The 12,404-nt window shown below is 42.3% G+C and overlaps 1 protein-coding gene across 8 annotated transcripts in view; it reads right to left on the bottom strand.

The window, feature by feature from the left end:
• The window catches only part of myo6a (myosin VIa), a 134,305-nt gene that overhangs the window by 35,119 nt on the left and 86,782 nt on the right, over positions 1-12,404 (bottom strand). For all 8 annotated transcript variants that reach the window (XM_080490683.1, XM_080490687.1, XM_080490682.1 and 5 more), the window contains exons 19-22: positions 8,256-8,294; positions 7,913-8,006; positions 1,762-1,892; positions 1,606-1,683 (exon numbers count right to left, since the gene is read on the bottom strand). In XM_080490683.1, the coding sequence (XP_080346809.1) occupies positions 1,606-1,683; positions 1,762-1,892; positions 7,913-8,006; positions 8,256-8,294 (342 nt within the window). The remainder of the gene's footprint in view (positions 1-1,605; positions 1,684-1,761; positions 1,893-7,912; positions 8,007-8,255; positions 8,295-12,404) is intronic.

Below are 12,404 nucleotides of genomic sequence, written 5' to 3'. Positions count from 1 at the left end.
ATATCCCTCATATTTCAGTGAAGCACAGCCAGACGCTGGGAAGTATATATTTGTTTAAGCTACAGTTTTCCTCTCTCTTCATTCTCATTCATTCATACATGTTTTATAACTGAGTCAGGGATCATAGCAGCGCTGCTGAATGCTTTCCAGTACTTGGTATTCTTGATAAGGGAGTCAGCCGAGAGCTCCTTGCTGAGGAGCGCAGGTGACATCCCTTGTTGTGATCGCGTCCTCCAGTTCCCTCTAACTTCTCCACCTGGGGAGTCATGGAAGAAGCTGCCACTACATAATGTTCTATAACGTCAGTGTCTCTTCATTGTAAAGTTCTCCAGACGACACTGTGTCATGTTCCGCACGTCCAGCTGAAAAAGGTATTCAGCAGAATACACACTGTGTAAATGCCACAGTGACTCCCAAGATCTGAACCCACCAATTTACAGCGACCATGTGATGTCGGAGTTACATTCGAGCCAAACTGCAGCGTGAGGAGCGATGAATTCCAGTTCACCCAACAGAGGAATTAAGTATTTATTTATTCCTGGGAGCTAAATCTACAGCGTCAAGAGTTACAGTTTGTACTGACATTCGCTGCACACCGAGCCATGCATTTTAACAAAGTCCCCCCTCAGACGCCGCGTGTCTAACCCAAATATGATGAATTATTCATCCAGCGGAGACATGAAACCCCCATCTGTTGGCTTTTGGAAGCCTCACCTCATCTCAGCAGCCAAAATGACTTACAGTACGAGCTCCTACCCTTTTAGTCAGCTTATATGGTAACTCCCATATTCCTGCTTGTTTCTTCCAAAGCCAAACTGATGAATTGATTACAGTTGAAGGGTAAACTGTCCCAAACCACAACCAACATGTGGACCACCGCCCTCTGGTGGCCCCTGCAGGTACTGAAGGCGGGCGGGGAGAGGCATGTTACTAAAAGTTTTCAATATACCCTTTTTGGAACTGTACTAAAAAAATATTTATAATTATACTTATTTTAGCTGAATTGTATTGGATAGTTGTTGTTTTTTTTCATTTGAAGTTGTTTTCCTTTTAGTAGATGTACCACCAAAAGAAGTCAAACTCCACCTTGTGTAAGAGTGAGCACACTTCCGCATTGGAACATCATGAGATATTAAGAATACTCTGTGTGACCAACGTGAAAAACAACATCTTGATTATGGTGAAAGTTTATTCTTTGTGCATCTAGTTTGATATGTAGGTTATTGCTATTAGCGCATGTCCATATTGAGTTTCTCTGATTCTGGGACAAATGTTTCAGGAAGTGGAATTGCAAAACTACATTTTTTTTTTTTTTGCATTTTGGGTGCGAATATGTTGGAGCCACAGAAAACACAACTTGCTGAAAACATCCTAACGACATCATTTTCAGTATTTCTTCCTTTTCCATGTGATGAGACTGTGGATAATGGGGAGGGCTGCTCCAGATTTTCGGATAGTTTAAGGGGCCTTGTAGGATATGAATGGATGTCCTAAACAAATTATCAACCCCCCAGTCTTTAAATGAGTGTGTTATAAAAGGTTTTGGGAGTAATTCTATTAACCAGCTCAAGTGAGGAACAAATACGGTTTCTGAAGCATTTTTACCTTCCCGGGCCGGAAAAACACTTTAGTCAGACCAAACTTGTAGTCCTTATCGTCCAGTCCCAGGGCCTTGAACAAAGCCTGCAAGACAAAGGACGTGAACACGAGTGCACGAATGAAAATAACAGGAAGAGTTTAAGGCTGAGACGAGGCTCGGACCTTGCAGAAGAGGCGCGGGTCGAGTCGGGTGAGTTTGGGAGGCATGTACTGCTGGTACATGTTGTAGAGCTCGTGGAAGGGGGCTCTGGAGGGGAAGCCGCCCTGCATCAAGTCCAGCACAGACACCATGCCTACAGAAACAGGGGAGAGGGGTTTTGGGTGAGCGGAGGATGGTCTAGGAAGTGCTGCGGGTACGAGTCCTCAAGCCCTGTTTACAAAAACATGCATTTGAGTCTAAGTGGTGACTCTCGGTCGTCCGTAGGAGTGAATGTGACAGACTGACTGAGATGGACTGTCGGCCTCGGGTGGGCGAACTGGACCGTCAATCAAAGTCAACTGATATCAGCTCCAGGAGCCTGAACTGGATTAAGTGGTGTGGTAGGCGGACACCGATGAATTCGATGAACTCCTTTAAAACCGGCCCAGAAATGCAGTTTTTGTTTGGTTTTCTTTTTTAGAAACAGTGGCATGAAAGACTATTTTGGAAAACAGGATCCCCAGTAATTGCTCACTCTCACATAATACCTGTATAATTTATCAGATGGCCCTATTTGCCTCGTCATGACCCACCCTCCTCTGCCTCCAATTGACAACCCTGTTTTACTATTTCTCAAACTATCCAAACTCAAAATGTAGATTTGCCAAGTTTGGGTTTTACTATAAAAATTCATTTCACTGCCTCCAGTATTAGTTTCAATAAGTAATTTTTTTTATTGAAGAAATATCTAACTGATAATGAGACACTTGCAAGGTGAATGAGTGGTTAGACATGCCTCACCGCGACAGTATTTCCCCGCTTGATTGGGCGGGTGCATTTAGGGAGTTTGCATGTTTTCCCTGTGCATTTCGAGGGTTTCTCCACGTGGTTCGGTTTCTTCCCACAGTTCAAAAACAAGTGTCTGAGGTTAATTGGTGACTCTAAAGAAGAGACAGACTCTTTGATAAGAGTCTTATCTGATCCAGAAACCTTGTGAAAAGGAGAGACTTTACAAGAAAGAAATCACAGCAGCTTATCTCTGCTCAGCGGCCTTGTGTTTATGTCGTCACGACCTTGCGGACTCTTCACCCGGCCACATTGCGTTAAGTTGCTTATCGAGACGCCCTTTAAGCACAGACGATCTACCCACCTCTGAAGCGCTGTTAGTCACCTCATCTTGCCTCAAAAGCTCGTATCAAAGGGCTAAATTTCAAACCTGTTCCATCGCGGCCAGATGCTGCTAATTAGGATTCAGTGTAAATGAGCCATCCTCGCGGCAGTGTGCCTTCAGCCTCCAGAAACTGCTTTTGACCTCAGTTCATCCTCGACTCTCAATGTTATCAACAAAAAATCTCAAGGGTTCTTCTATAGAATGAAAATAAATGTTTGCAAGAACAAGACGGAAAACACAAGTTAATAAAACACGTGAGTTTGATAACATGAAGTCAATGTGGTTCCACTTTTTTTTGTGGAGAAGAGGTGTGAAGGTCTTTATTCCCACTTTCACTGAATTCCACCTCTTGATAAAAAGGAGTTTCCCTCCTGTGTATTCAGATCGGTCGAAAACTCAGACGACTGTAATTGATATACAGTCTCCAAAAAGGAAGTGTGACAGTGGAAGAAACCTTCATAATTAAATCGACACCTCAGCCTTCACTCGCTATAGTGAAACACTTCCATGAAGTGTGAATTTTCCTCTGCGAGCCTTTTTCACAAGTCAAAAAGCAAAAAAAAAAAAAAAGAGGAAATTTGTGTTTTTCTAGGGTGGAATGCTTCTTTCAGAAAAGCTTCTTGTCAATGAAACTCATCCTGCTGCAACGTCGTTTCATTTCCCCTTTTTAATTGTAGAGAAATGTGCATTTGTGGCTGCTTATTCTGCTGTTTATGAAAATATATTCATCTGATTGGAATGCAGCAACATTTTATTATCGACGGCGTAGCACAGCAGTCTCACCGACAGTGTTATTTACTGTATTAATCAGTAGTTTGGATGATTTTGGCCCCGATTACACCACAATGTTTCATGTGAAAACGCATTGTGTTTCGCTTCAGAAAAGCTGCGTGTTTACACAGAAGAAGAAGACGATGTAGTGAACATGTTGAGCCACTACTGGGTGGTGTCGGGTTGTTTTTGTAATTCAACCATACACACCAGAACAATACGTTATCATTAACAACGGAGGACACGGACATTCTAGTGGACAGACGACCAAGTTGGATTGTCGTTACGGTGACTGTCGACTATAAAACGACCGAGTCCGGGAGAATCTGGAGTCGTGACACTCGTTCTGATTATCCAGCTACTGAGCATGTGCAGAACCACTATTTACTACGGTCGTGGCGAACACGCGCAGTAGCAGCATTTTATGAAGAAAGTGTTTTCAGAAAGTTGGGACGGTCTTTAAAGGTGTTTGCTCGTCAAATCTTCAGCTTTTAATAAATATCAAACAAGAAGGAGGTGCTCATTACCTCTTAACGTTATAAAAAACAAGTTAAATGCTTATCACGAGAATCAGCAATCTACGTGTTCTAGACCACCAGAGTTTGTAATTTGGGCTTGAAGTCATGAACGAACACCTGAATTGGATCCTGTTCATGACCACTTTGTTATTTGGAAATCCAGTGAGCTCTTGTACATTTCTAGGATAAGCTGACATGAGCTTTCCAGTAATTTCAGCTCGATGCCAAGGAGCATTATCAAAAAAAAAAGAAGATCTAATCCAGCAAACACATATTTAATGTACTTTCCTGTCTGTTTTTCATTAAAAACTGTCGCCTGCTTTGGATTTCAAAGGAGGAAAAGCCAAACGGTCACATGAGTTCCTGAACATTTTATCCCGGTGTTAGTCTCTCTCCACTAGCTCCTTGTAAAGTCACTCATGGTTATTAAATCCTGCCTCCACCTTACAAGGTATTACTCACCTTCAATATGTCGCTGATTTGCTTAAGCCGCCTAAGCCTTTCTGTACTTTCTGCTCACGGGTTCGAGACTAAGGCCTCTTCAGATCAGGAAGATTACAACCGCGTCGTGTTTGTTTTTCTTAATGTGTGACTGAAACCCAATGGGAAAGTCTCTGACGCTGCTGAGCAGGGTCCTGGCCGTGTCCTGGTGGGACACCAAGGACCATCATCGCCTCGATTCCCCGTCCAATATAAGTGATAAAGAGCTGAGGCCCGGCGCGGTATCTGAACATCGAGTGTGTGTGTGTGTGTGTGTGGAAGAAAGCTAAACCCGAATCTCAGAGGATATTAAAGTGGAACTTGTAATTTTCTTTTCTTCCCAACATGAGGGGAGGGATGGAGGAGAGGATCTGCCAGAGTTTTAGGATCATGGGGAGTAGAAATCGAAAAGCCGAAGGGAAATGGCTTCCTAGCTATAAAGTATTAAAAAAATAAGAATCTGACTGATTTAGTGGATATTATAAACTTTTACTGCGTTGAGGGTGTCTGTTAACACAACAACAGTGGTCGCAGCCACTGAAAACGCAACGGTTCAAAACAGCTACAACGGTGGAACTTTTCGAAAACATCCCCGACTCAGTCTCCATGGAAACGAGGGGAAATGCAGCTTTCCTGAAACGATGCTACTACACATGCGCCTCACGGACATAGTAAATGATTTGTCTGCACATGCTCAGTAGCTGGACAATCCTGGGACTTGGCGGTTTTACAGTTGACAGTCACCGTAACAACGATCCAACTTGGTGGTCTGGTCCTTATGAATGTCTCTGTACGAACGTTGTTAATGTTTATAGCCGTTAACCACTAAATGTTAAATGGACTCCACTTATACCCCTTCATCATCACTTCAGCGGTTTAACTCATTCTGCATAATTTCCACAGATAATTGATAAGCTCTATGAAAAAAAAAACCGCATCAGTCTTTAATTGCCATGTTTAAACCCAAACATTCAAACACCTATAGTCACTCATCCACTCCATGGGAGGCCTCCTTGTGATCCTGAAGCCGGTGTTGCTCTCCTGTCGGTGTGACTCTCGCTTTTCTTTTGGACACAGTTTGTGCACCGATATGCCAGCTGCACATTTGCATTTGTGTGAGCTGTGAAGCTTGCATGTTATAAAGTGACAAGCAAAGAAGATAAAAGCTTGTTCCCAAAGTTGTTTTTTTTGCCCCTGAAGGCAGCACTTCTCCTCGGCTTCACTCTGCAAGATGTCCACTGATTTGCATCCGTGGCTATTTTAAGGTCAGCGGATGTAAGCGTGTGCGCCGCCGTCCTTGGTTGAAGTGGTGCAGAGAGTCGTCACGTCCTTCTATTCCGCGCCCACTAGTGGCCCAACATGAGAACTACATTGTTCTTAGCGTTACTGCCGTTAACGTGTAAACGGAGATCGTTTTTAAAAACGTTGCCATGGAAACTTTTCTGAAACAAAAACCCAAAGATGTGTTTTCACACGATACGTTGCGTAAACAAGGTCGAAGTTGAATAACATGGTTTCAAAGATGGATGAAGGAATTCCGCACGAATGAGTCCAAAATGCAGTCCAAGGGCCAACTGCGATCGGATGTTCACTTTCAAGTGACGCCAACAATAAATTCTAACAGAATCACAAAATATGGCCCCGACATAACATTTGTAAAAAGAGGCAAACAGAGTTTGAACGAGGCAGTCCTACTTTAAGTTACTTTGGGGCTACGAAGTAAGTCCAAAGGCTTTTTGACGACAAATTTTCTGAGTTTTAAATCATTTGGTATGTACTGGCCTTTATGTAAAGGTTCAAAGAAAATTGGCAAAACTGAGAGACGTATTTCATTTCTATCGAGTGTCCTTGCCGTTTGAATGCTTTTCAATCTGTTCAACTTAATGAAACAAATGTAGACGCGCATGATTTAACATTGAATTAACAGCTGCTTCGTTGACTTTTGGCCAAAATCAGGGATACAACAGGAAGATAATGCTAATACAATTTAAGCCACACATCACTTTGACACTGAAAGCCATCCTGAACTAACATATCATTTATAGCTCAGTGAGAGGGCTGCAGACATTTTTCTCAATATAACTGTTATTTTCTAGGTACATTAACAAGCGACCAGCTTGGTGTGATCGGTTAGAGTGAGTCACGGCTGATGTGCTCTGACTGTTTGTCCTTTGTTCTGCATCTTTCGGTTCCGGTTTCTTGACATTGTGCACTTGGTCGCTGCTTTGTTTTGATGTCTGTGTGGCAGATCTTTTGTCAGTTTTCTCGTACGTTTAGCGGGATAAACGGGATCTGCTGACGGCAGAGGCACCAAAGGAAGACAGAAAAACAGACGTATATCTCTGCACGTGCGCGAAGCCGGTTTTTTAATCAACATGTCAGCTGGAATACATTATACGGACTGAAATCTTTTAGGAGAATCAGTTGATACTAGAACAGTCCTCTCAAACACAAACAAGAGATTCTTAAGTAAGAAAACTGATAAATAACTCAGAGAACGAGCAAACTTGCTCCCTAGAGCCCAGTCCCGTTGCAATACCACTTTGTACCACAAGATGGTGCAGTGAGTCACATTCACCAGAAACACTTAACTCAGATGATGCTGCTGAATTGGTTCTTTGACTCACTAAACCCACTCAAAACATAGTGGACTCATTGGATTTGGCAGGTCTGGTTCACTTATTCAAATTGGCAGAATCTCCAAAAAAACTATCAACTCAGACGATTCAGTTGAATCGGTTCATTGACTCAATTATCTGCCTCACTCCAAACACAGTGGACTCAGACGATTTGGTAGAATCGGTTCAGTGATTTGAATTAGCAGTTCTTCAGAACAACTATGGACTCCGAAGACTGGGTTGAATCAGTCCATTGACTCAAATAACTGACTCACTAAAAACACTATTGACTCGTATGTTTTGGCTGAATCAGTTGAATGACTCAAGTTTGTGGACTCGCTTAAAACACTGTGGAGCCACATGATTCAGTTCACTGACTTCAGTCCAGTTAATAAATCTCAGTCCCTGGTTAAATATTGAACAAAACAAGTAGTCAAACACGGGGTTGTGTATGTGGCTGCTATATTTCATGAGCATCCTGTTACGTTAACAACTCTTGTAACTGGTAACTTTTCATCTGTACGTAAACGTCACAGACCACTTAGCGGTTGATGAATTGGCCGAAGTGAACCGAATCACTTTGTCCATAAAAAGAAGCGAGTGATAATGGACTGACCGGAGCACTGCAGCTGGGAGAGAATCTGAGCTCCTTCAAACTGGTGGCTGACCATCTTCAGGTTGGGTTTAATGCAGCGGATGAAGCTGGAGCCCTGCATAGTAACATACAGAGATGGAGAGAGAAAAAAAAAAAGTACATATGAACCAAGCAGAAACAGCAGGAAAGGCATCAGGAATTCATGACATTCATCACATGTGAGTGAGGACACGAGCTCTGTGCAGCTCGGGGAGGCAGAGGGCCAACGTGGTTACCTCTCGAGAGGCACAGAGCTGGAACACAGGAAGGACGGTCCGTTACATAAAACCCTCACAATGCTACATGAGCAGGAGGAAACACTGACCGTGCTGCGGAGCTTCTCCAGCAGGATATTCAGCTGAGTCTGCAGAAGGAAAAGAAATTAGGGAAAAATGATCAGTTTAATCAAATAATCTGAATGGAAACATCTTCCTCCTGCTAACTGATGTAACTTCAACTGACACCTGGACTATAGAGCATCTTCCTCCCACTAACGTCAAAATTGTAGAGCATCTTCCTCCCACTAACGTCCAGATTATACAGCATCTTCCTCCCAAGAACATCCAGTTTATAGATCATCTTCCTCCCAAGAACATCCAGTTTATAGAGCGTGTTCCTCCCACTAGCATCCAGATTATAGAGCATCTTCCTTCTACTAAAATCCAGATTAAAGAGCATCTTCCTAATTTTTCTCAGAATATGTCCCAATTTAAACAAGTTAATTTGTGGCAGCCAACAGCAGCAACAAATAGCCCAAAAACAAAATATAACTGGCGTGTTTTCAACTGTTTGTACAGTTTAAATATCCTTCAAAGTACTTCGAAGAGACCTAAAATCGAAATATGTTTACAGATGTTTCAGAAATGTGACTGGCTGTGGTGAAAAGCTGCAGTCTGACTATATAACCCTGGAGAGAACTGAGCGCGGGCATCCAGGGTGCGTGTTGAATTATCAGCGGAGTCTCTGGATTAGGACACCCTTGTTATGATGTATTCGCTCTGCGAGCAGGGACAAAGCTGTGCTGTCGGGGAGTAATAAAACGCTGCGGTCCCTCCACAGGTTCCTGTCGCCTCCTTCACCTCCACCACCTCCATGGCTGCTGATTTCCACCAGCTCTGGCTCTGTGTGACTGTCCCCCTACACCTATTCAGCCTCAATCCTAGCTGGGACGAAGGGGAGGAGGAGGAGGAGAAGTGTCGGGGTGAGGAAAAACACTGCAGGTAATCAGACGTGTGTCAGGCTCGTCTGCACCCCCGACTCACCCCGTAATAACTCCAAACAGTCTCTGTGTTTACCAAAAAAACAGCTTTCAAATACACTGATATCATAAAGTGTTTGATGAGAAGGTATGGAGCGGTTCAGTTTAATTTACCCGAGCATCAACGCTTTATAACCCGAATCAGATATTGTTGTGTTTGATCTCACTGTAGTCTGTCGTGTTTATTTCTTTTGACTTTTATACTCTTAGCTTATTAAATTGTTAGACTGTATATATTGTAGCTCAATTATTTCTTTAGCCTGAATATTCTCAGCTTATGAAATTCTATTCTTTTTTTTTTTAAACGTGGCCGTGTGAGAGAAGGAATGTCATTTCAGTTCATGTAAGCAGAACCCACAATAAAGCAAAGTTAAATTTTCATATCTCTATTTCCAGGTTGAATTTTAAATGCTTTTTTTTTTTTTGCTGACAATTTTTCTAACATCAGTCATAAAAACAACCAAGGAAAATGAGCACATTTAAGTAATCATTGTCCATTTTATCAGTGTCGACACTTTTTTTAACCACATTTTTGCAGTCAGTCGAGCAGTCAGTGATGCTTCCTAATGGTCAGAGTGTTAAGAGCACCAATACTGAGAGAAAAGATATTTATAGAATTATTGAATGAACCTACACTATATGCAAAGCACTAGGCTAGTTAAAGTTATTTATCATAGGCTGCAGGACCGCCCCCCCCAAAAAAAATAATGTTTCACAAATGTATATGAAGGGCTTCAGAACCATAAAGAAAAATTTACTTTTATGCACTTCATCATCAAGACTGAATTTAAACTGAAACAGTTTAAATAATTAAAAAAAGCTTTCCAAGAAAAAAAAAAAATAATAAAATAAATAATTCTATGATCTAAAATGTGAACATTTGTGCGTTTTACTTTAAAACTAAGATCTGTAGAAAATGTTGTCATAAAACATCCTGAGATTTTATTCTTCTGAACAAACAAACCATCTTGAAAGCCCAATCAGTCTTGTAATTCCAGTTGTGACCACAAGTTGGAACAGTGAGTCAATATACTACTTTTAGTCCCTTCTATTGACAATAAGCAGATCAGGGGGAAAAAAAGGTCAATACAACAAATAAATCTTAACAAAAACTGAGAAGTGGCTCAATGCTGCCACCGAGTGTGCAAAAATGGCATCAATTAAACCTTACCGTTATTTGAAAGACTTAAATCTGGGGTTGGTGACGATGCCATATTTGATAGATGTTGAAAAAATGGTTTAATCATTCGACAAATGCTCCCAAAGTGAAAAATACTTCAAAAAAAGTTTTCCAGGTCTTAAATGTCAATATCCTCTTCGTGGCTGTCATTCAGGTTCCTGCACTTTTAAAGTCTAACGTACACCTTGACATCAGTCTTGTATTGCCACGATGTAACACCAGGTGGAACGGTGAGTCACTCATGATAATTAAGCCTTCAAGAAGCAGATCATTGGCCAACTTCAGCTTCTTGTAACATCTCTCAGGAAAAGCGACTCACTCTTGCCACCTAGTGGGCAAACATGGATTTACTTAAAATGACCTTTAAAAGAAGAATGATGGTATTAGCAACAACATAAAATTTGTTGGACAATTATTGCTAATTTCCTACGTTGCTATGATTGCAATAATTCTTGGCCAGAGGAGAGGGCAGGCTGTTTGAACTGGACACGTTGGCCTCACGGCACTTCCAGCACGAGCAGAGATAAAAAGAAGTCATCATGGAAGCCGATTGGGCGAGAATCTCAGAGCTCCAGGGTGTGACACGTCGGGAGATGGACAGCGTTCGACCATTCTCAGAGGGCATCCGCGATGTATCGTGCATTTAAATCACATCTGCGTGACGGGGTGAAATACCCGTACATCAAAGTCGATGCGATGTTCCTGTGAATCCCATAAAACATAAAACAGCTGCTCTCTCTGGCTCTGATAGCACAGCCGGCCACCGCGCCCTCGGGTTATATCATGTGTTTTTTCCTTCTTTTTTTAACAACCTATCTAATGATTTTTAGGTTTAGTGGTTTTTGGTTAACCCTGGTTGGATGACACATCTGTGGGCGTATAAAGGTGAGTTGGGTGAGAAGGATATATAGTGTTTCTCCCCCAAAACCAAAGAAAAAAAAGCCGTGAATATTATACAAAAACTGACCACTCTGATTCAGATTCTTTAAATATGCTTTAAAGGTCAGTGCGGGCAGCGCTCGGTGGTGTGCTGAAGCAGCTCCAGACCTGACATGTTTCTAACTTCATACATCACTAAGACGGAGGGAACCTTCGACGTTTCGCACACGGACGCTGTGATCTTGATAAGTTGGTGTCATCGTGCTGCTCTGGCACCGGTATCCAGGTATGACCCGACTCTGTGTCCTGTGCTTTATTTCGGTCGCCTCTGTTTTGCTGATCATACATTTTTTATGTGATTTATAATGTTGCTCTTCAGATTCCACGCACACATTGTTGTTTACAGATTCAAAGGGAATTTTGTCCCCTGAAAGTGCGAGAACTGTCAACTTGTTTTTACTGTTGTGAACTATCTTAAGAAAAAACATTTTGTTGAATAACTTGAAAAACAACTAAGCATTCTCACTTTTGAAGTTAAAATTACCAAGAAAAAAAAATCTGGTCTAACTTAGAATGTTGTTGTGAAAACAGAGCCTAAGTGAAAAACGCATCGATTTTGCATTTTGTGGCTTACACAGCAATGTACTGAAAATTTCCCAACAACTTTTACTGAATCTGAAGCGACCATCAACACGTGGGTTAAAAACTACCTTTGTTCAGTGTTGAGCGCAGACTTGCCAGGTCCTCCAACATGTCTCATCAGTATAAGACCCTCAAATGAGGACAAAAAAAACCAAAAAAACAACAACTCTCACAAGTTTCAAGTTCCAGACAAGTTTCTCAAAACTCAGCCAGTTAGCGGCTCCTGTTCGCCTCGGGGGGGTTAACTGAACGTGGCCCCAGGACTGGACTGCACTCTGGGACAGTTAAAACGAAGGTGCTGCAGCATTTAGTCACGAGACCCCGAGTGAATCGCTTGACCGGAGGTCTTCAGCCGCCACCTCGACGAGCCCGCCGAGCGACACAGGGTGTGAAGCACATCTCCAGTTGAAGCCTCTAATGAGGCGAGGCAGCCCGTGTTTTGACAGACAGCACATCTTCATCAGTCAGACGAGCCAGTGGCAGCAGGGACTTTTAATTAGCCGGTGCTCGGCTAA

Source organism: Lipophrys pholis, assembly GCF_963383615.2.
Source record: "Lipophrys pholis genome assembly, chromosome: 21".
NCBI lineage: Eukaryota > Metazoa > Chordata > Actinopteri > Blenniiformes > Blenniidae > Lipophrys > Lipophrys pholis.
This window is presented reverse-complemented; position numbering and strand designations above follow the sequence as displayed.